This window comes from Podarcis melisellensis (genome assembly GCF_964234715.1).
Source record: "Podarcis melisellensis genome assembly, chromosome: 5".
NCBI classification, from domain to species: domain Eukaryota; kingdom Metazoa; phylum Chordata; class Lepidosauria; order Squamata; family Lacertidae; genus Podarcis; species Podarcis melisellensis.
The window spans coordinates 84,488,728-84,511,884 of NC_138537.1; the positions used below are offsets into that span (position 1 = coordinate 84,488,728).

General features: G+C 45.2%; 1 protein-coding gene and 1 long non-coding RNA gene across 3 annotated transcripts in view; one reads left to right on the top strand and one right to left on the bottom strand.

Annotated features, from left to right (window-relative positions):
• Nucleotides 1-15,557, bottom strand: part of LOC309371197 — a 73,203-nt gene extending 57,646 nt beyond the window's left edge. Inside the window, exons 1-3 of the long non-coding RNA XR_014168889.1 lie at nt 15,417-15,557; nt 14,578-14,763; nt 1,112-1,224 (exon numbers count right to left, since the gene is read on the bottom strand). This is a non-coding gene — a long non-coding RNA (uncharacterized lncRNA). The remainder of the gene's footprint in view (nt 1-1,111; nt 1,225-14,577; nt 14,764-15,416) is intronic.
• On the top strand, nt 5,710-22,074 carry LOC309371153 (dual specificity phosphatase 29). Of its 2 annotated transcripts, XM_081913825.1 has the most exons (5): nt 5,710-5,851; nt 9,679-9,795; nt 15,436-15,644; nt 19,242-19,462; nt 21,765-22,074. In XM_081913825.1, exons 2-5 carry the CDS (start codon nt 9,760-9,762, stop codon nt 22,013-22,015), a joined length of 717 nt encoding a protein of 238 aa, XP_081769951.1. In that variant the 5' UTR covers nt 5,710-5,851; nt 9,679-9,759; the 3' UTR covers nt 22,016-22,074. The 2 variants fall into 2 exon arrangements, with proteins under 2 accessions (XP_081769951.1, XP_081769950.1); XM_081913824.1 differs by lacking the exons at nt 5,710-5,851; nt 9,679-9,795 and adding an exon at nt 14,342-14,466.
• The last annotated feature ends 1,083 nt before the right edge of the window (nt 22,075-23,157 follow it).

The following is a 23,157-nucleotide window of genomic DNA, read 5'->3' on the forward strand; positions in this document are numbered from 1 at the left end:
CACATGGATTGACAATATGGACAGACTAGCTACAAACGAACAAATTGCATGTTGACGCAAATTAAGAATGGATAAATATGAAGAAATCTGGAAGGTATATTTAAGCGATAAGGCGGACAGTGGTGGGAAGTAGAGGGAGGAGAGGTGGGGAAATATTGTTAAAAAGGTGTAGTCATAGGTATATCAGTATTCAAATTTGAATTGTCAAATTGTGTTAGCAGTGTTATTATGGTTTTTGTTGTATGTGTCTTTTGCGGTTGTTGTTTGTATTGAAAAAATGACTATTATTTTTTTTTAAAGGAAAGAGATTATTACCCCTTTTTTATTGCCCATTCTGGGTTGCCCAACCACTGCCACAGCGTCCTTTCTATTGGAAGATGAGCAGGTGATAGCAAAGGTTGCAAGGTTTTTAGCTGGGGCAAATAGAATAAGATCCACTATTTGACTATTGATTCAAAGCCCTAAAATGAATTTTATATACAGTGGACGCTCAGGTTGTGAACGTGATCCGTGAAGGAAACACATTTGCAACCTGCAGCGTCCGCAACCCGTCTGTGCATGCGCGGGTTGCGATTCAGTGCCTCTGCGCATGCGCAAAGTGTGATTTAGCACTTTGCGCATGCGCAAGTGCCAAAACCCGGAAGTAACCCATTCTGGTACTTCTGGGTTCAGCGCAGTGCACAACCCGAAATTGCGCTACCTGCAGCATCTGTAACCCAAGGTATGATTGTAATTGACTTTTTATTTCTATTCTTTGTATATTATATTGTTGTTTTATTGCTATGGCTGATGGCTGACGCAAATAAAAAATCATTCATTCAATGGGGAGCCACTCCAGAGAAGGCCTGTTCTTGTTTTGCTACCCTCTGAACCTCTTGAGGAGGAGGCACATGAAGGAAGGCCTCAGAAGATGTTCTCAGGGTCCGGGTAGGTTCATATGGAAAGAGGCGGTCCTTGAGGTATTGCGGTCCTGAGCCGTTCTTGTAAACCACTTAAGAGGTTTACAAGCAGTATAAAAATTAAAATAATAAAACAACAAAACAATAAAGTCTACTGCCTTTCTTAGTATTTATGTAATTATAGATGGGTACTCAGTCATGTGCATCCTGACCTGGAGTCTGAAGAGGAACAATCAAGGCTCATCTTTGGCACCTCGGGTAGCTAGGCCAGAATGCCTCAGTTGCTGGCGTCCAACTTCAGAAAGTGTAGATCTGAGAGCATTTCCTGACAAAGCAGGAGAAAATGGGAGACACATGGTATAACATAGTCGCTTGACCAGCTTGGCTTCTAAATTGTTCATATTTTCAAGGCAGCAACAGGAGAGGTGGAGAGAGAAAGAGTTCACTGTAATAAACAGTATTGTCTCCGAAGCAGAATGCTTATCCCTAGGAGCCAAGACTGACTCGGAAACATTTGCTTTAATTCTAGAGAGGCAAAAGGAGCATGCATTGTTTTGACAGCAAGGGATAAACAAGAGTATCCATTTCAGTTTAATATTCCAGACACTCAAGAAGGTATCAGTAACAAAAAGCCACAATCTAGTCATGCTCATACAATCCAACTGGCTTCCAAAAGCAAGATTTATACTGCAATTCTGAAAATGGGAACATGTCATCGTTCACATAAATAAAACCACAGGGCCACAGGTACCTAAAGAACATCAAGTCTGACTCTCAGATTAAGAGGCCTGATTCTGAATATACTAAGTGGCAAAGAGTTAGGATGTTAGCTGAATTTTGCTTTGGTCACCCTGTTGGAATAACCAGCGCTCGACTTTAATATATATATTACAGAGAGCAGCAGCAGCAGCTTTGAAAAAGTAGCAAAGTTAGTAAAAATATTTAAGCTAAATGTGGTTGCTACGTTAAGACAATGATTTAACAACAGCAACAATTTGAAAACAAGGACAAACCCTTCTGTAATTGATGCCAATCATTAATAAAAATAGACCATACTTTATATTTTGTTTGTTTGAAGCATTTCTGCACTGCTCTTCAGTCTCCCACATCTATTCTAATTCTTCCATTGCAAAATTTGCCTTTTCGGTGATTTTCCTACACCAGTTTTGCAACTTGCTAGACTACACCACTTGCTGGTTACTAAAATCTGGGCAACTCTTCAAAATGTTTTTATCTTAATTCGAATTGTGGTTTACTTAATATGTCATTTAAATGTCATAACAAAGGGCTGTCGATAGAGAGGGAAATACAGCGAATTTCATAAACACTCAACTTATGAACGCATTAAGGTGCCTTACACCAACTGAGACTCAGTTGGTTCATTTAGCCCAGGGGTCAGCAAACTTTTTCACTGTCCCTCAGACCTTGTGAGGAGCTGGACTATATTTTGAAAAAGAAAGAACGAACGAATTCCTATGCCCCACAAATAACCCAGAGATGCATTTTAAATAAAAGGACACATTCTATTCATGTAAAAACATGCCGATTCCTGGACCGTTCGCTGGCCGGATTTAGAAGGTGATTGGGCCGGATCCAGCCCCCAGGCCTTAGTTTGCCTACCCATGATTTAGCCTGTATTAGCTGCTCTATTTGCCAGGGCCTTCCAAATCTGGGTTTCTCTTTATACAGAGCACGTCCTCTTCCACTGAGCTATAGACCCTCCTATGTTTTGGCAGTCATGTCGTTTGTGGAGGACATCAGCTTTGTAATAGCCACCATTTTTTGCTTGCATTTTTTTTGTAGTAAAGAAGGTAAAAGGTAAAGGACCCCTGGACAGTTAAGTCCAGTCAAAGGCGACTATGGGGTTGCAGCGCTCATCTCACTTTCAGGCTGAGGCATTCAGCATTTGCCCACAGACAGCTTTCCTGGTCATGTGGCCAGCAGGACTAAACCGCTTCTGACGCAACGGGACACCATGACAGAAACCAGAGCGCAGGAAACACCATATACCTTCCCACCGCAGTGGTACCTATTTATCTCCTTGTACTGGTGTGCTTTCAAACTGCTAGGCTGGCAGGAGCTGGGACACAGCAACAGGAGCTCACTCCATTGTGGGGATTCAAACTGTTGACTTTCTGATCAGCAAGCCCAAGAAGCTCAGTGGTTTACTGCGTGCAGAGTTAAATGAATGCTGCTTTCAAATTTCAGGTTGCCTTGAAGTAATAATAGCTGACCAGAGTCTTGGGCTTAACAAAAGAAGACTAATAGCTTGGGCTGTTCTTGTGATGTGTATCTGCTGGGAGTCAGAGAGCAGTTCTGAACAGACACACACAGTTAATGCTGAATTTGGGCTTTGCCAGCATTTTTGGGATGCTGGCTGCCTTGGATGTGGGAAACACTGGACTTTGGAGTGTTAAGGTGTCCCTCCACCTATGCTCAGCCTATATATTTGTACATAAATTCAAAAGCCTCCAGTGACCAGTAAAAAAAAAAAAAGGAACTCAGGTAAGCACTGAAACTTCTCACTGGTTGAGCCAGTTTACTTGACATTAGCCTTGGCGTATTCGGCACTGGCTTCTGAACGAAGATCGGCTAATAAACCAACCATAAGTTACCCAAGAACATCTAATCAAACTTTAAAATTCCACCCTGGACCTGGCTGTGCTTTTTGAAAAGCCACAGTTCAAAACCACATTCAGCAATGTTTATTTCCTGGAGGGGAAAGAGGCTACAAGGATGGAGCAGAACGGAGAGGAAAATAGTACATTTTTTGTGGGTGCGTTTGTTCAATCATATTTGATCTGAAATAAACAACTATCTGACTTTTAGAAGACATGTGAAGGCATGTTTGAAGGTGTGAAGATTTTTATGTTTGATGTTTTATCCTATTTTTAATATTCTGTTGGGAGCCGCCCAGAGTGGCTGGGGAAACCAGTCAGATGGGTGGGGTATGTATGTATATTATTATTATTATTATTATTATTATTATTGTCAAAACACCAGGTCTAAATTCTAGAGTGGGGATTGCTAACCCTTTTAGGACCACGGACACATATTTTTTGAGTGCCACCCCTCTTTTGCTCCTCTCTTCCCTCTCCCAAATCAGAACACCCCCTCTCCAAAAGACAGAAAGAGAGGATGTACACACTTCAGTTTTCCAAAGAAGCGGAACAACAGATTCCTTGTCAAGGAGAGGCAGGGAAAGTAATTCCCCTGGAGAAGAGTGTGGAAGATCTCGGAGGTTTTCCAGACAGTAGGGGAAGGCCCCAAGAGCACCATCACACCTACAATCAATATATTGGGCAAGCCTTTGAACCTGTGTTCACTCCAGTTCCCCCCCCCCCCCACCATTTAAAAAGGATCAAGCTCCATTGGCCCAGAGATGGAAAGAAGACAAAGTCCCTACCAGAGAAGAATGGCAGATTAAGCTGATGGATTATGCTGAAATGGCAAAAATGACCAGAAGAATCAGAAATCAGGAAAACCAAAATTTTAATAAGGAATGGGGAAAATTTATAATTTACCTTGAAAACCATTGTAAACACTTAAAATTGTTAGTAGGATTGGAATAACACTTGTAGTTTAATGGTGAATTTTGGATATACAGTGGTACCTCTGGATGCGAACAGGATCCATTCCGGAGCCCCATTCACATCCAGAAGCGAACGCAACCCATATCCGCGCATGCGTGGATTGCAATTCGCTGCTTCTGTGCATGCGTGTGACATCATTTTGACCGTCTGCGCATGCAGAAGTGGCAAAACCCAGAAGTAACGCACTCCGTTACTTCCGGGTCGCCGCAGCGCGCAACCCAAAAATACTTACAGTGATGCCTCGCAAGACGAAATTAATTCGTTCCGCAAGTTTTTTCTTCTTGCGAGTTTTTCGTCTTGCGAAGAACGGTTTCCCATAGGAATGCATTAAAAATCAATTAATGCGTTCCTATGGAGATTGCGGGGCTGGCAATGGGGAGAAGCGATCTTCTCCCCGCCGCCCCTTGCTTCAAAAGAAGTCCGGGGACAGCGGGGAAGACGCGCTGCGCTTCCCCGCTATCCCCGGAGCTTGCGGGGCAAGCTTCGTTTTGCGAAGCAAGCCCATAGGGAAATGTGTCTTGTGAAGCGGCTAAGAAAACAAAAAACTCCTTCGTCTAGCGAGTTTTTCGTCTTCCGAGGCATTTGTCTTGCGGGGTACCACTGTATCCCGAAGCTACTTCAACCCGAGGTATGACTGTAATGGAGATGTAAAAGATTTGGATTGTCATAAAAGATGCAGGAGGAAATGATTAACAATAAGACCCAGAAAGAGGAGGAGGGAAGACCAGGAGATTCTTTGGAATCTTGTTTTTATGTTGTACGCGTGATTGTAAAACTTTAATCTGAAAAACCAAATAAATATAAAAAAATTAAAAAGAATCAAGCTCTGGGGTTGGGTAGGACCGCTGGCGAGAAACCCTGGATAACTGCTGCAGTTTTAGTAGACAATACTGGGCCAGCTGGTATAAGGACTCTTACAACAGATAAATAATAAAGACTTATAGCGTTAGGAGGCACAGAGCAGCCCTGGCAGCTCCGATGAGTTACATACTGTTGGTACTGTGAAAGGGATAGCTGGTATGGCCTCTGACCTGAGGCTACCATGGGTCCAAATATGCCTTTTTGCACACGACTGGAGCCTGCACGACACGCACACGAGCCTCTCTGACTTGAACCCTGATCTGCTCCAGCAGCCTGGAGTTGCTGAACGGCCGAGGCCACCGGTTTCAGGTCACATTAGGGAGTAGTTTTAGTAGCAGATGTAAAGATTCTCTCCTTTGAGTGGGTATCACACAAGGTCAGTCAGCAAATCCTGCTCTAAAAATAGATGCCAGTTTCAAAGTTGGCAAAGATTTCCTTTGCCGTCCCTGTCACACTCCGAAGACCCACGCTACCTACAGCTCCTGGATAAAGTCACAGGTAAGGCAAGATGAGAGAATGCTGAACTCTCTTTTCTCCCTTTCCCTTAAAAAATTCTGGGAGAGGACAACCAGGCAAGGGGGGAAACTGAATGTTTAGCTGTATTTTCAAAGGAGCTGTGGGCTTCTTAAAACCATTTCAGGGCAGAGGCATTAGAGATTCATTCATTTGGGGATACAGTGAGGTCATTCAGCATTCCAAAATATTATACAATGAGCTGCACTTTTTTCTTTCCTATTGGACGAACCTTTTTATCGTTTATGCTAAACTGAGATCTGTTTTGGGAGATTTTAAAATCTACTCTGGGAATCTTTTAGATGCTCTCCCCTCCCTTCTTCTCTGCTCCGCGGCTCTTTATTTTCTTTCAATTCCCCTTCCCTTCCATCGAATTCTGTTGCCCTGCTTCTACTATAGATGGCTTGTGTCTGTCATTCAGGAAATTTTAATGCCTTATGTCAGCCAACCCAGCTGAACTGGCTTCATGTTAACCACATGTGTTGGCAGTGAAGACCAAGTGCGAAAACGATTTTAAAAAAGAAATTGCTGGCCTGGAGAATATACGAGTGAGTAGAGAAGAGATGCAGACAGAGGGTAAAGGAATAGTGGCATAAAAGAGATTATACTCAAACTCGTTTTAAACTACAACTGCACGAGACACACACAGAAAAACCTCTTCACAATTTCCCCTCCCCCTAAAGAAACAACCACCAAAAACAATATCTGAGAAATTCCAATGATAAGGATTAAATTAACTTTTTGTTTTGTTTTGTTTTAAGAAAGTTAGAGGGGATTCTTTTCAAAGAAGCTATTGCCATTAAATCAACCCAAAATCAATTCGGCAGGATTCTTAGCAGCATATTTTCAGACATCAATCTTCCATTCATTTTTAGTTGCTGTTGTTTTAGTGGGAGATCTGAAGTAAAGTCATCCCTGCGCCATGAAAACTACATTGTTTGCAAATATTGCATCTTTGATCAGATAAGCATATTGAAATCCAGGGCCTGCCTTCTCTCCTAATAAGTGACAGGTACATAGTGAGCCACGAGGCTCCTTTGGGTGGTTGCTAGGATTTGCAAAATATCATGTAACCAGAGTAGCACTTTAAGGTCTCCACAGCAGGAGTGCCATTTTGAGAGGGCAGTGGGGTTGTTGCACCTGCTCCTATTTCTCCTGCCATGCCTCTGGTTCCGCTTTGATACAGAAATTGGGTAACTGATCTGGGTTGGCAAAATGTTGCTATAGTTATTATGAGCTAGAAACAAAAAGTAAATAAATACTCCGAAAATGCATTGCTTCAGCATTATCCATTTAAAACTCAAATATATCCAAGAGATGGCCCTTGAACCTTAACTGAGAATCTTGCTCTCCCACCCCATTCATCATGCCTTGCAAGCGTCCCAGAAAAAAACGGGACAGGACATCCAGTTTTCTCATGCAAGAGCATGGTGGCCATTGGGGGTACTGTGATCTCAAAAGATTTCGTGTTGAAATCTCACCCCCAAAAATGCACTTTTTGGGGGGAGATGCAATTATGCAACCCTGTGCAGTGCTCCAAAATGCACAAGCACGTCCCCCCCAAAAAGCACGTCTTTTGGACTCCATCATCTCATACAGATCACAGACGCACATCCTGGTTTGGGGACCCAAGAGGTTGCAGAATATACATTCAAACACACAGTCTCTCTCCATAGCCTACCAATATCTGATCTGCTGTGCTACGCATGGGCAGCTTGATCCACAGAATTCTTTTGGCACAGACAGATCCTATGGCGGTGCTCAGTCCTGCCTCAACAGAAGGGTCAGCAGCTAACATGCATTCTGATCTGTACTTGGGGCACGGAAGCAGACACAACAGACCCCTGTGTTGGCTCCTGCCTTCTACCTTGCGCTAGTAGTGTAGGACTAGTGCAAAGAGCTAGACTTTTATGAGTCAATGCTGCTGAAGAAAAAGAGGTGTGAAGTCAGCTTTACAGGTACTTAGGGAATCAAAGAATTGCAGAGTTGGAAGGGACCCAGAGTCCAGCCCCCTACAATGCAGGAATATGCAGCTGTCCCAGACAGGGATTGAACCTGCAACTTTGGCATCATCACACTCTACCCAACAGAGCTATCCAAGCTGATTATCTTGTGGAGCAAGTTCAGAGTAAACCATCCCTCCTGGTGCTTTACACCAGCCTCCCCAAGCCTGGTGACTTCCAGTTGTTGTTGGACTAAACTCCTTCTTCCTAACCATGGACCATGCTAGCTGGAGACGGGTGGTAGCTGGAAACCTAACAACTCCTGGAAGATACCAGGCTGGAGAAGGTTGCTTTTACAAAATCCATCCTGCCAATGCATTTTGTAACAGTAGCCATCTTTCTGCCTGGAAAGTCAAGGGTGCGATGAAACAGGAGGTTTGGCATAAGAGAGCAGGTGGCATAAGATTCGGTCTGAACCCGACTAAACGTGGCCATTGTGGCATCGCTCTGGCTCCCTTAGAAGCCTGCTGTGACAACTCTGCAAGGCACTTTAGGGACAAAATCGCTCAACGCCACAGCTAGAGCAAGTGCAGTGGTGGTGTTTAGAGCATGGTTTGTTCAATCTATACTGGATCAGTTTAGATTATTGCAACCTGGGGGTGGGGAGGGCAAGCTGCTTGAAGTATAGCTGGCCACCTGGCTCCTTGACCCTTGTCCATTTTTTGCTTCTTAGAGCCAGCCATAGGGGGCTGACTGGATGGGTCTAGGAAGTGATTAAGGCTTCATTGGAGAAGGGGGAGATACAATCTGCCTTGATGAAGGTGGTTGAACAACTACCAAGAGTCAAATATCCCCTTTGGGGGGCAAAGTGGTGGTGGTTCAACTTCAGGCATGCTTGGAAGAAGCTGATGACCTGGATCCATTTCAGTCTGGCTTCATGCCTGGTCATGGCACTGAAAATGCACCCATCACCTTGGTTGATTGCTTTGACCAGGAGAGAGATGGAGCAACATGGCACAGTTTGTTCTCCTCACTCTTTCAGCTGCTTTCGATATTGCTAACTACAATATCCTTCTAGAGCGGCACAGGGAGGTGGTTGTTGGGAGCACTGTGCTTCAGTGGTGGATGTGAGAGAGGGAGGGAGGGAATCAAATTGGCTCCAAGCCAAAGGCCAGGTGGAACAACTCTGTCTTACAGGCCCTGCGGAAAGAAATCAGATCCTGCAGGGCCCTGGTCTCATGAGGCAGAGCGTTCCACCAGCCTGGAGCCAGAGTTGAAAAGGCCCTGGCTCTGGTTGAAGCCAATCTAACTTCCTTAAGGCCTGGGACCACTAGGGTGTTGTTATTTATGGACCTTGAGGCTCTCCGTGGGGCATACCGGGAGAGGCGGTCCCGTAGGTATGAGGGTCCTAGGCCGTGAAGGGCTTTAAAGGTCAAAAGCAGCACCTTAAATCTGACCCTGTACTCCACCGGGAGCCAGTGTAGCTTGAAAAGCACTGGGTGAATATGCTCCCATGGCAGAGACCCCGTGAGGAGCCTCGCTGCAGCATTCTGTACCCGCTGGAGTTTCTGGGACAGCTTCAAGGGCAGCCCTGCGTAGAGCGAATTACAGTAGTCATGGGACCTCTGTCTTTGACTGGACCGAGGCCATTGAGGTGTTAGACCATTGTTTGGAGGTGATGGGCTGGGCATGGGCCAGTAAGCTGAATCCTGAAAGACCACCTTCATCCCTACAGACCCTCTCAAGTGCTGAAATCAGCAGAGCGGGCCTTCTTGTTTATTCCACTATGCTCAGAAGATCGTGGGGTGGTGGCCTGGGAGAGGACATTTTCTGTGGCATCCCCTAAGTTGTGGCTCTCCGTCCCCACAGGGGTGTACCTGGCCTCTTCATTAGACAGCTTTCGGGGAATGTTGAAGACACACCTCTTTTCCCAGGCCCTTGACCCCTGAGATGTGCATTTTTAGGACCCACCTTATTTCTGTGATTGTAAGTTGTTTTGAACTGTTTTTCATACTGTGTTTTAATTGTTCTAACCCACCCTGGTATCTTAGGGTGAAGGGTGGGTAATTAATACAACAGCAACTTCCTAGCAAACAGATCAGGATGAATGCCCAATTAACAGGCTGCCTGGAAGCAATGTATCTGTAAATAAGTTTATAGGAAGCATGATGACTTCTAAAAACAGACAGCAAATCCCCAGAAAATAGCACCCTCCCCAACAGAATACCCCCAGTTTCAACTATCTCTGGAAATAAACCCTCGGCTCTCACTCTTTCTAAAACTGCTGGGTTTTGTCTCCTGATGGGTCTCTAATAACTTGAGAAATTATGGGCCACCAGGAGACCATCACTGGTCAATAGCTTGTATTGGGGCTCATCCACACGTCTGCTTGTACCATTGCTTTTCCCCGGACAAACCTGGTCTCTACTGCTGAATCAGAGCAAATATCAGCAGGGTTTTCTGCGGATTGATGCTTGTTATGATTAAGCAGTAAAGAGCAGCTTTTCCCAGGGAAAGTGGCAGGGAAAATGCTAGAAAGTGCCTTGAAAGCACAGAACAAGTGGAAAACTGCTCAGACCCATGCTTTCTAGGTGTAGGACAAGCAAAGTGTGGACGAGTCCTTGATGAAGCATCAACCACCGTCCTGGAAAACAAAGCTATCAATCCACAAATGATCAGACAGTACCTACACACCAATGCACTCCACATTTAATGCAAATTGGCTGGTGAGTGATCTGGGCTTTGTGCATTTGGATTATGGTGGTGGAAAGTGGTCAGGCTTCTTTTGCCCTGAGCCAGAGAAGGAAACAGATCATCTTCCCATGTCCTCTGAATTGACTCAAGACCACCAAGCACTGAAAGCAGACAGCAACAGGGAAGAAGGAGTACCATAACTGTGCACCTGGTGAACAGCTAACCTTAGATCATGGCCCTCCTAGTTAAAATCCGAGGTGGAAGCCGTAGTCCTGCAACAGCTGGAGAGATGCTTGTTCCCCAACCCAGCTCTAGATAGTAAAAGTTACATGGAAATGAAATCTGTTCTAATAGTTACCTTGCAAAGACATTCAATATTCCCATGCAATTTCTGCAAACCAGCCAGCCACTGGATAACCAAGTATCATGGAATTGAGTTTCCAAGGTATGAAAAACCTACCCCCGGAGACCACCAGCCAAACCATGTATTTATTTAACTTTAATTTGTCCATTAAATTTGTTTAAAACGTCATCCTTTATCACACCTCTGTTTGACAGTTATTTTTGTGAACTCCTGAAAAGCAATGGCTTAGGTGCTGGCCTCTCCCAAATATCTTCCGCAGTGAAGATTGAGACAGATTTTTTTGCATGTATTCAGTTTCCGCATCTTCCTTTAGTATTTCTTTCATACCTTATTCTTCAAAAAGTCCAACTCTCTTAACTGTGGCATTCTTACGGAGCCCCCAGTCATCTCACGGGCTATTGACCCGTACACCACTAATTTGCTACCACCAACCAGGTCCTCCCCAGTAAATCACTTAGTCTCAGTCAGGTTCTCACGTTAACAAAGAAGAGTGTAGTTTACTGCAGACACAAACAAACTTTAACTGCATTCCAAACATTGTTACTCTTTACCTTCTTAGTCTTATTTTATCCTGTCTCTATCTCTTCTACCTCCCCTCACACAAGAACCCACTGCACTGTCTCTCTATTTCCAACTGCCTGCCAACTGCATTTCCAACCAACCAACTCACTAAAACTAACCAACTAACCACACCCAAACCTCGGGCTAAGCCCTTTTATAAACAGGTAGGCTCCGCCTCTGGCTTTCCTATTGGTCTGCATTTTAACCCTTTCTCTCCCCCTGTACAGACATTTTCAAACGAATGGGGAAACGCCACAGCTGGTTTCCTGTCTTTTTAATGTACAGTACCACCTCTGGTTACATACCGTATTTTTCGCTCTATAACGCGCACCCGACCATAACACGCATGTTGTTTTTAGAGGAGGAAAATCCGTAGGCATGCCACCTGTAGGCATTCCCTCCATAACACGCACAGACATTTCCCCTTACTTTTTAGGAGGAAAAAAGTGAGTGTTATGGTGCAAAAAATACGGTACTTAATTCGTTCCGGAGGTCCGTTCTTAACCTGAAACTGTTCTTAACCTGAAGCACCACTTTAACTAATGGGGCCTTCTGCTGCTGCCATGCCACCACCACGCGATTTCTATTCTGATCCTGAAGCAAAGTTCTTAACCCGAGGTACTATTTCTGGGTTAGCGGAGTCTGTAACCTGAAGCGTATGTAACCTGAGGTATCACTGTATTTAAATATATGCTTTGCCAGAGTCGCCTTGAACACTACGCTAAATATAGCACCTGTGACTTAGCTCTCTCCCCCCCCCAAATAATATTTATTATTTTCAGTAGATAAACATAATAAAAAAGAAGAGATTAACAATAATAAAGACAAACAAAAAATAGGAGAAAAAGAGAAAAGAGAAAAAAGATACATACAACATATTACCACTTAATTAATTAAAATTAAGTATCATCCATCTTCATAAACATAGTATTTGACTTAGCTCTCTTTTGACTAGATCCAGATTTGATTCCAGATCTGAAAAAAAAATCCTCTTCTGAAATTAACTGAGTGTATGAAATTTTCTGAACAATTTCCTATCCACATACCTTTTAAATCTGGGAGCATTCAAGTCATTGTTCCCAAGTGATTTGAGGTCTTTCACGAGATCCTAGGCATTGCTCACACAAATGTGTCTCTTGACCACAAACTAAATTTGCATTTATGCAATCAATTTGATGAGTGTGGAAGTCATTCTCGTAAGATCTCCTTTAGCTGCTTCTCTGATTTTTTTTTATGTCTGTAAATCACCATCAGAACTTGGTTTAGGGGAGTATTACTATTTTCCTGTTTCGGCCTGATTCTTCTACACATAATGATTCTACAGCTAAATCTGTTTCTTGTACAAGTTCTGATTTATGGCCCTCTGTGCTTTCTTTGACATATATATCAATGCAACTCCCAACCCAATACAACTTTACTCTGCCCTTTTCATTGATTTTAAATCTAGAGATAAGCATCTTTTTGTTCTGCTAGTGTTCTCTGATAAGCCCAGAGAAGCCTTATTTTTTCCTGTAAGCAAATGTCAGACACTCTGCTTCCCCCAACTTGGCTCAATCTTCTAGCATTAGCACAGAAACACATACATCATGTGATCCTTCTTGAAATGTTTTCATTGTGCGTCATTTTCCCAGTGACACTGCAGCCTATTTTATTGTCAGCCATTAGTTTCCATGTGCTCACTGTCAACTTCTATCCTCTCTTCATTGATTTATTGCCTGTCTGTAAATATACCACTTTCCTGCCAAGGCACTCAAAGCAATTAGGGCCCTAATGGCAGCTCAGAATGTTTTAGATCATCTTCCCCCAGCGGATGAGTCATCTTGAATGGGATGCCATTCGGCTTTTCTCTGGAAGTCAGCTGAAAAGCTGCTCCATTATTGTAATACGATTATAATTATCATATTATCATCACACCAGAAATCTGGTTCCATTACAGGAGTCAAGGGCACAACATTACCAGGAAGTTGCCCTATTCCATCCCCGCCAAAATTAATGGAAGCTCAACAAGACAGCGAGGGGAGAGACAATGGACAAGCCTGGCTTTCACCAGCCAACAGGCTTTCTTACTTGTTGTTTAGTCGTTTAGTCGTGTCCGACTCTTCGTGACCCCATGGACCAGAGCACACCAGGCACTCCTGTCTTCCACTGCCTCTCACAGTTTGGTCAAACTCATGCTGGTAGCTTTGAGAACACTGTCCAACCATCTGGTCCTCTGTCGTCCCCTTCTCCTTGTGCCCTCCATCTTTCCCAACATCAGGGTCTTTTCCAGGGAGTCTTCTCTTCTCATGAGGTGGCCAAAGTATTGGAGCCTCAGCTTCACGATCTGTCCTTCCAGTGAGCACTCAGGGCTGATTTCCTTAAGAATGGATAGGTTTGATCTTCTTGCAGTCCATGGGACTCTCAAGAGTCTCATCCAGCACCATAATTCAAAAGCATCAATTCTTACAAAGCCCTTAAAATCCAGCCATTGCTTCTAAATTGGAGTTCTGAAACCTCAACACAACACTCTGCCTGCCCCTGCCTGCCTGAGGGGAAACCCTATTTGTTCAGTCCTACCTATTGGCAGACACAGCCAAAATTCCATGTTTGTAGATGCGCATTATTGTGAGGGGAGAAGGTTCGCCATACAAGTCCAGCCACCGAGAGCTTGTCTGACATTGTTTGGGTCCATAAAGAAAGGTAAGCTGGCGTCTTAGCTTTACCTCATCAGCAGCCTTGCTGTAGGTCATATTATTCTGTTTGCTGTGGAAATGACCAGTTTAACTGCCTCACGATGAGCATTCTAAGCCCTAAGCCATTAGGCTCTCTTGGAGGAAGCCATATTTTACATATGGAGATTGACTAACTTCTGGCCCAGGAGGTTACTTCAGAAACAGGTACAATCCTAGACAGCTCTTGAAATGAGTGCTTTCTCCTCTCCCCCACCCTAATTAAAATGTCACCCTAGACAGGGCCGAGTGCAAATAATGGGGCTGGGATCAGATTTCTTTTTAAGTACTTTGTCAAGATTGGCAAATACAACCCCCGATTACTCCACGGTATGTGTGGTGCTGTTTTTTATAAAAAAAGGTTTCGAATACAGCCAGGTACCTCAAACCTTCAGAAACACAAAAACGTTTTGGATGTTAGGTCCTCAGTATTTGACTAACCTTTCTCACAATACCACTGCTTCGGCTTTTTCATTCCAGAGACGAGAGGTTGAGTTGGCCAATATTTTAAATTTTTCATTATAAGCTCCTCCAGAGTCAAAGCAGAAACATATGTTCTGCCTGAGGGCAGAGTGAAGCTGAGATGCCTCTCATCCATAATCTCCAGTTTAAATTACCCCCTCTGTGCTGCAAAAAAAAAAGAAAAAGAAAAAAAGTGCCACCCAGAGAGGTGCTTTTCATCAGTCATAAATTGTCATATAAATAGCCTTAGCCCCCCCTTTAAAAAAACAGTCCTAATAGGCCTGTTGTAAGGTACAACAGGTGGGACGTGGCTGGCGCTGTGGGTTAAACCACAGAGCCTAGGACTTGCCGATCAGAAGGTCGGCAGTTCGAATCCCCGCGGCGGGGTGAGCTCCTGTTGCTCAGTCCCTGCTCCTGCCAACCTAGCAGTTCGAAAGCACGTCAAAGTGCAAGTAGATAAATAGGTACCACTCTGGCGGGAAGGTAAACGGTGTTTCCGTGTGCTGCTCTGGTTCGCCAGAAGCGGTTTAGTCAAGCTGTACGCCGGCTCCCTTGGCCAATAAAGCGAGATGAACGCCACAACCCCATATTCAGTCACGACTGGACCTAATGGTCAGGGGTCCCTTTACCTTTACCTAAGGTACAATGCCAATATAATCTCTAGGGAAGCCCCCCAGAGTGGCTGGGGAGACCCAGCCAGATGGACGGGGTACAAATAATAAATAATTATTATTATTATTATTATTATTATTATTATTATTATTATTATTATTATTGGGAGAACTGTGTTCACTTGGGTCTCTTAACAGCAACCTCACCTTCTGCTTGGTGTTGCAGGTTTTTGGATTTTGTTTCCTCCGTCATCCATCAAGCTCTTCAATGGCCCTGAAATCTGGCAAGATCAGTGCTTACGCAGCCGTTAAAGTAGACCCCAATGGGGACTACTGCACCCCTGGAGCGTTTGACCTAGAGAGGCTCTTCTGGAAAGGCAGCCCAAAGTACACCCACGTCAACGAAGTCTGGCCCAACCTCTACATAGGAGATGAGTAAGTTATGCCAAGGAACATGGCCTCCAGTAGTCATGGAGAGCATTATGCCTGTAATGACTGGATCACAGTGGAAATGTGGCTGTGACATCCTCTCTGGGCTATGCTGTGCACCTGCAAGTGTAGATTCTGTGTAGGATAACTGAAAGGTATTGCTAGGGCAGGAGGTAAATAAAGGGGTTTAGAGGTTTGGGAAAAAGGTAAAGGTAAAGGTACCCCTGCCCATACGGGCCAGTCTAGACAGACTCTAGGGTTGTGCGCTCATCTCACTCTATAGGCCGGGAGCCAGCGCTGTCCGCAGACACTTCTGGGTCACACGGCCAGTGTGACAAGCTGCATCTGGCGAGCCAGCGCAGCACACAGAACGTCGTTTACCTTCCTGCTTGTAAGCGGTCCCTATTTATCTACTTGCACCCGGGGGTGCTTTCGAACTGCTAGGTTGGCAGGCGCTGGGACCGAACGACGGGAGCGCACCCTGCCGCGGGGATTCGAACCGCCGACCATGCGATCGGCAAGTCCTAGGCGCTGAGGTTTTACCCACAGCGCCACCCTAGAGGTTTGGTAGGTGGCCTTAAAATGACCCATCAGAGAATTTAATAATAATAATAATAATAATTAATAATAATTAATAATAATAATAATTAATAATAATAATAATAATAATTTTATTTATACCCCGCCCTTCCCAGTTCAAAAGCCGGGCTCAGGGTGGCTAACAACAAATTTAAAACACTTAATTATAAAAGCAGCATAAAACACCGTATAAAAGCATGACTAACAATAAAATTCAAAAATCAATTAGATAATCCCCAGGGCTAGCTGGCTCAAATTGGTCCTACTTGGGCCAGCGAGGAGGCCAGGGGAGAATTAGCTGTGGGGTCTCAGAGCGAATGATCTTCATAAAAGGGGAGGGGGAGGGAAGGGAAATAAAAGATCAGGCTGAATTCAAATTAAAAACCAGGCGGAATAGATCTGTCTTACAGGCCTGACAGAAGGAGGTTCAATCCTGAAGGGCCCTAGTCTCATGGGACAGAGCATTCCACCAGGTTGGAGCCATCACTGAAAAGGCTCTGGCCCTGGCCCTGGTGGAGGATAGTTTGACTTCCTTAGGGCCTGGGACTCTAAACTATGGTTATTCATGGACCTTAAGGTCCTCTGCGGGGCATACCAGGGGAGGCGGTCCCATAAATACGAGGGCCCTAATTTGTCCCTTCTTCACAATTCTAACCACTCCCTGCCTGTTTTATGTCAGCATTTGTTTGAAATTTCTACACATACTGATCCCCTGAAGAGCTGTGTATGGAGAAAATCAGCTTGGGCGAGAGATGATTTTGAGTGAGAGAGCATTGGTGGGAAAGACACCCCCAAGTCTTCCCTCCCCACAGCCGCAATGCTGTGTCTCTGCTCCAAATCAAAGCCTCCCCAAAGCTGCTTTACATTAAAAAGAGAAGAAGAAACCCACCAAAAACTTGCATGCATTTTGGTGCAACATCTAATTTGCCCTTCATTCCTTTTGTAATAGAATGCTGTTGTAGACACTGCCCAGAAGGAATGAAACTTTTACAAGCTCTTTCAGACATGTAATAAACAAAGCTTCGAGTTTCATGGGATGCTACCCTTTCCAAAGTCTTTTACTGGGGAGCTACAAGAATGTAATGCCAGGAATTGGACACTTTTGTGAAAAAGCAGATATTGAAAAATAGGTGGTGCAGGGCTCCTTCTTTTCGGAACCAATACTCATATTGAACTTGTACAGAAATGTTTGAAAACTGTTTTATATTTAAAAGTGGGTGTCCTATCATGCAAAACTTTTTTTAAAATGTATTTTTAAAAGAACACATGGATTTCACTGTGTGGCACCTTAATTAAAGGCCAGAGCCAGAAAGCATCAATTCAGACACAATATATGTATCAAACATCTTTTTGGGGGGTGGGGTGGGGCAGAGATAGTTCTATGAGGAACCCCTAACAACAAGGAAGTCCAAAAATGGGATTACCAGGAGGCTATTGTGACTGTTACCTAATTTAGTGGTTTTCATGGGAAAGTACTTTTGCAGCTACAGTTGATACAAAAGGGACTTCTCTCCCTGGCACTGCCTTTTATACAGCGAGAGTGTGCGAACAGAAAGTCTGCTATTGCAGACCCTCCAAGTGTCCCTATTTTCCAGGGACAGTCCTAGATTTACAGAAGCCATCCCAGTTTCTGATTTGATCCCAGAATGTCCCAGTTTTCCTTAATTTTAAGTTAAGTTTAATCACCTTCCTATGCCCTTATTAATCTGTTTTAGTTAATAAATGTTTGCCCCCCTGCCTAACTCACTGTGATGCTTTGTCAGCTGGGGCAGGGGCACTTGGCCCGACGGGGCTCCCTCTAACTTGTGGAGTGAGTGCCCTTGCTAGCTAGTCAGGCGTTCCTGAACGGGCAATTTCACGGTCCAGCCACTTGACGGGAACAGTTTCCACTGAAAAGTGTAAGTCATCCCATCCAATACAAAAAGGATGTACACACTGTTGGAATGTTCAGGGATGCAGGAGAGGATATATTGTGAGATTATATCCTTATCCAACTTGTGCTAACAAGTTCCCAAAATATCAGCAGAGTTAAAGACATTCCCCTTTTAAGTTCGCAACGGAAGTTTACCTGCTGGCTGGACAGACATCCCTCCCCATGTCTTAACATGTACACTCTAGGAATGTTGTAATTGACTGCTCCCGTATTTTACATCCCCCACACACGTTACATTCAATGTGTGTGCCATCCAGGTACCTGCCTACGCCATAGCTGAGCTGTGAAAAGCATCGAGTGGGCACTCTTTCACACAAACAGTTGTAGAAATAGATCATGGTTGCGCTCAGCGTACCATTGAGGTGGGGAAGAGAGAAAGTGATGAATCATAGAATCAAGAGAGCTCTGGTGTTGTTCCAGCGACAGCCGCCCTTCGGCTCAGCCTTAGAAAGGAGCAGCACAGAATAACAGAATCAAAGAGCTGTAGAGTTCACGCAGCTACCAGCATGAGTTTGACCAAACTGTAGGCATTGGAAGAGAGGAGTGCCTGGCGTGCTCTGATCCATGGGGTCACGAAGAGTTGGACACGACTAAACAACTAAACAACAACCAGAGTTGGAAAGCACCACGAGGGTCATCTAGTGCAACCCCCTGCAATGCTGGAATCTTTTGCCCAACGTCGGTCTCAAAGCCATGAAGGAGTGTCTCCACCCCTATCGTTCAGCCCAGACACTGAGGTCCAGCTCCGAGGGCCTTCTGGCGGTTCCCTCACTGCGAGAAGTGAGGTTACAGGGAACCAGGCAGAGGGCCTTCTCGGTAGTGGCACCCACTCACTATCTTTTAGTAAACATCTGAAGGCAACCCTGTTTAGAGAAGTTTTTAATGTTTGATGTTTTATTGAGTTTTTAATATTATGTCGGGAGCCACCCAGAGTGGCTGGGGAAACCCAGCCAGATGGGCAGGGTGTAAATAAATCATATTATTATTAATATATTATTATTATACTACTTTGAGATTCTCATGCCATGCCAACTGAACTATGCCGTAACCGCAGTGCCCTTGCCTAACAGCCTCTGATTGCTTTGACCCAGGAAAACAGCCCTTGATCGCTACAGCCTTGAGAAAGCCGGCTTCACCCACATTCTCAACGCAGCCCATGGCCGGTGGAACGTCGATACGGGACCAGAATACTACAGGGACATGGACATTGAGTACCACGGGGTGGAGGCAGATGATCTGCCCACCTTCAATCTTAGCCAGTTCTTTTACTCTGCTGCTGAATTCATTGATAGAGCACTCCGGAATGAAACAAGTAAGGAAAATGGGCTTCCGTCCGGGCGTTATCTGCAATGGCCTAACTGGCATGGTGTGTGAGCCTGCCGAACCTAAGACTATGACCAGGCATGGGTGTTTTCTCTAACCCTGTGATCCTGTGTGCGTATGGGTGGGAGGAGGTAATCTCTTGCAGCTACGACAGATGCTGCATCCCCATCTGCCCCCATTTAAATCACACCCATTCAGCACCGTTCCTTCCCATGTGCGGCTATGCTTTTAAAAAAAAAGACACATAAATTAGAACAAGCAATCAAAGAACCTCTGAGTATATGCAGAAGGCAGAGCATAAACTGCCTGCTCCCAAACACTGAGAGTTCCTTCTGAAGCAGGCAACAAATTGAGCACCTCTTTTTAAAAAGCTAACTATTTGAGTCAGCTGCCTTAATGCAGGACCTGAAAATAGCATAAGCTCATGGCAAGCGCTCCAATCCTGCCAGAACGCTTTGCCCACTCCCTTTCATGGGCAGAGGTGGAAGCGACAGTGGTCAAGGGACAGAACTGTTTCACCTACTGGAGCTCCGCACCACATGTAGACATGGCGAACTGGATACACGCATTTGTCACATGTTACAGTGCGCCCCTTTAAGAGATTCTAGTTCTCCCAAAAATGAATGGAGTCTGGGACAGTCTCCATAAGACTAGATCCACTTTGAAACCTTGCAAGCACCAGTTGCTCACTAGGAGCTGTCTGTGGTGCTACAACAGCCAACCTGCCTTTCTCCGAGGGCTCCTCCACAGGACCAGAATAAGACAAGAGTACTTTGAAATTCTTGGGACGTGGGTGGTGCTGTGGGTTAAACCACAGAGCCTAGGACTTGCCGATCAGAAGGTCAGTGGTTGGAATCCCCATGACGGGGTGAGCTCCCGTTGCTCGGCCCCTGCTCCTGCCCTCCTAGCAGTTCAAAAGCAGGTCAAAGTGCAAGTAGATAAGTAGGTACCGCTCCGGCAGGAAGGTAAAAAGCGTTTCCGTGCGTTGCTCTGGTTCGCCAGAAGCAGCTTAGTCATGCTGGCCACATGGCCCAGATGTATGCCGGCTCCCTTGGCCAGTAAAGCAAGATGAGCGCCGCAACCCCAGAGTCGGTCACGACTAGACCTAATGACCAGGGGTCCCTTTACCTTTACTCCTTTACTTTGAAATCCATGTACCTGAGCTGCTTATCTAGGACAGTTCTTGACTCTGCATGGGCTTTTCAAAATCAATCATCCCTACCACACATTCACGATCCGGGGGGGGGGGAGGTGCCCTCCTTTCCTCCTTTAGTTGCAGTGCTTATGAGCCTGGCAGAGTGCTTAAAGGGTTAAGAATGGGGGTTAAGGTCTGGAGACCAGATCCTCTCTAGTCAAACTGCAAGATAAAGAGAACAGTGGCATACCAGAATAATTCATGTCATAAAGCATAAGCCAATCTAAATACGAGAAATAACTCGGATATTTCTGACCCAATCCAAATTGTTCGTCCTTCCCTTCCACCCACCTCCAATCTCCCAAACCCCCTCTTCCTTGTTAAACCATTAACCCCCATGTCCCAGACCAAGCAAAGGCCTGATCTAGCTTTTTTCTCTCCCCCTCTTCCAAGAACCCAAGTGGCAGTAAAAGGGGGGGGGGAATTAAGTAGGTGTGTTGCTGAGTTGGGTGGCCCAAACAGCCTGATGAGGACGCAAACTGCCCCTCCTCAGCCATCATTTGATAAGTGGGGAAGGGGGTGATAACATTATCCTCTGACGATTTGCATGGATCACCTGGGGGCCCTTGTGCACGTGTGTTGTGCCTGCATACAAGACTGTGGGGTATCCACACCCACCACTCACATATGACCGTGTGTAAATATAAAAGTAAAGGTAAAGGACCCCTGGACGGTTAAGCCCGGTCAAAGGCGACTATGGGGTTGCAGTGCTCATCTTGCTTTCAGGCCAAGGGAGCCGGCGTTTGTCCACAAGACAGCTTTCCAAGTCATGTGGCCAGCATGACTAAACCGCTTCTGGCACAATGGAACACCAGAGCGCACGGAAATGCCGTTTACCTTCCCGCCACAACAGTACCTATTTATCTACTTGCACAGGTGTGCTTTCAAACTGCTAGGTTGGCAGGAGCTGGGACAAAGCAACTGGAGCTCACTCTGTTGCGCGGATTCGAACCGCCGGCCATCCGATCAGCAAGCCCATGAGGCTCAGTGGTTTAGACCACCCGCTCCCCTGGATTTGCCCAACACCAATGGCAAATGGAGAAGTGCCAGTGGCAAAGAATCTGAATGGACTCTCTCTTTTTCTTCACTTCCACAGGCAAGATTTTGGTCCACTGTGCCATGGGTCGGAGCCGCTCAGCTGCCTTGGTCTTGGCGTATCTGATGATTTACAAGAACATGACTGTGGTTGATGCCATTGATCAAGTGCTCAAGCACCGGTGCATTCTCCCAAACCGTGGCTTCCTGAAACAGCTCAGAGAACTGGACATAAAGCTGGCCCTGGAGAGGAGCAAAGCCACAAACGGGATGGAGTGTAACCAAGAGGCCAGCACAGAGACGGAGATCTAACATTCCCTGTTTTCTAGAAAAGAATTGGTTTTAAAAAGAAATGGGAAACTTGAAAACAATTAGGCAAAGGGAGTCATTTGTTACCAAGTAAAGCTGGGGAAGTAGGGGCGGGGAAGAGACTCAGTAGCACTTCAAATGCCTTAAGCATATTTTCAGCTTGAAAATGCACTAACATGGTAGGAGGTCTTCATAGAAACTTGAAATACACAGAGAAGGCTTCCTTCATGCTGTTTTTCAGAGCTTTCTTTTACAGAGGGGGCTTGGGAAGAAACCTGATAACCCAGTCACCCAAAGAGTCAATCAACAGTGCATAAGAAGAAAGGACCCAACGGGATTTACAAAGAGTCACTGCTGGAAACTGACTGTCACTTGTTTTAACTTTGTGGGTCAGGAGGCCTGCAATTGCTCTAGCGTATGGTCAGAAAAGGGCATCTCTGTATTTCACACACACACACAATATTGTTAGGGTTGGTAGATAGACCTTGTTGGGTCATCTGTCTCCTGGATGGACTTCTTTCAAATCTCACCCTCAAAAACAGTATAAGAGTCTATTTTCTTATTTGCATAAACTCCAATGAGCATGTGTAAATGGTCAGCGACCACCTTTTCCATTGTGGGAAAAGGCAGCGACTCTTAAAAGCCTATTGGCAAATCGCTTAGCATTCATCTTATCATCAAGCCAGGAACATAGTGGGCTGTGTTGTCTGCCATCATCTGTATGGAAAGACAATGGGAATGAAATGTTCAGAGACTATGCCTATCCTGGTCAGGGTAAAGCTACGTTGCAGGGGCCAATAAGGTCATTAGCAGAGGGACCGAAGTCACTGGATAAAGCCCAGCACAAATTTGACAGCAGCTGTCCACACACATCTTTACCCTAACTGGTCCTCCACCCCAACAGGGATACAGGAAGGTGCAAACTCTCATTTCAGGTACTAGGAGCACAATAATGATGTCTCCACAATGCCCTCTTTGGAGGACAAGTTTAGAGCCCATTGCAAAAGTTGTACATCCATTGTGTTTCCTTCCCAGTACCAGTTTTGATAGGTGCATAGTTGTAGAAACCTAGGCAGCCTAAATCTAGGGACGCGGGTGGCGCTGTGGGTTAAAGCCTCAGGGCCTAGGGCTTGCCGATCGAAAGG

Excerpts from the sequence above, each read along its gene's own strand:
- LOC309371153 (XM_081913824.1), top strand. The coding sequence starts at position 14,395 with ATGGGGCTGGGATCAGATTTCTTTTTAAGTACTTTGTCAAGATTGGCA. Across the intron at positions 14,467-15,435 it reads CAACCCCCGATTACTCCACG|GTTTTTGGATTTTGTTTCCT; the intron begins GTATGTGTGGTG and ends TTGGTGTTGCAG. Across the intron at positions 19,463-21,764 it reads AGCACTCCGGAATGAAACAA|GCAAGATTTTGGTCCACTGT; the intron begins GTAAGGAAAATG and ends TCACTTCCACAG.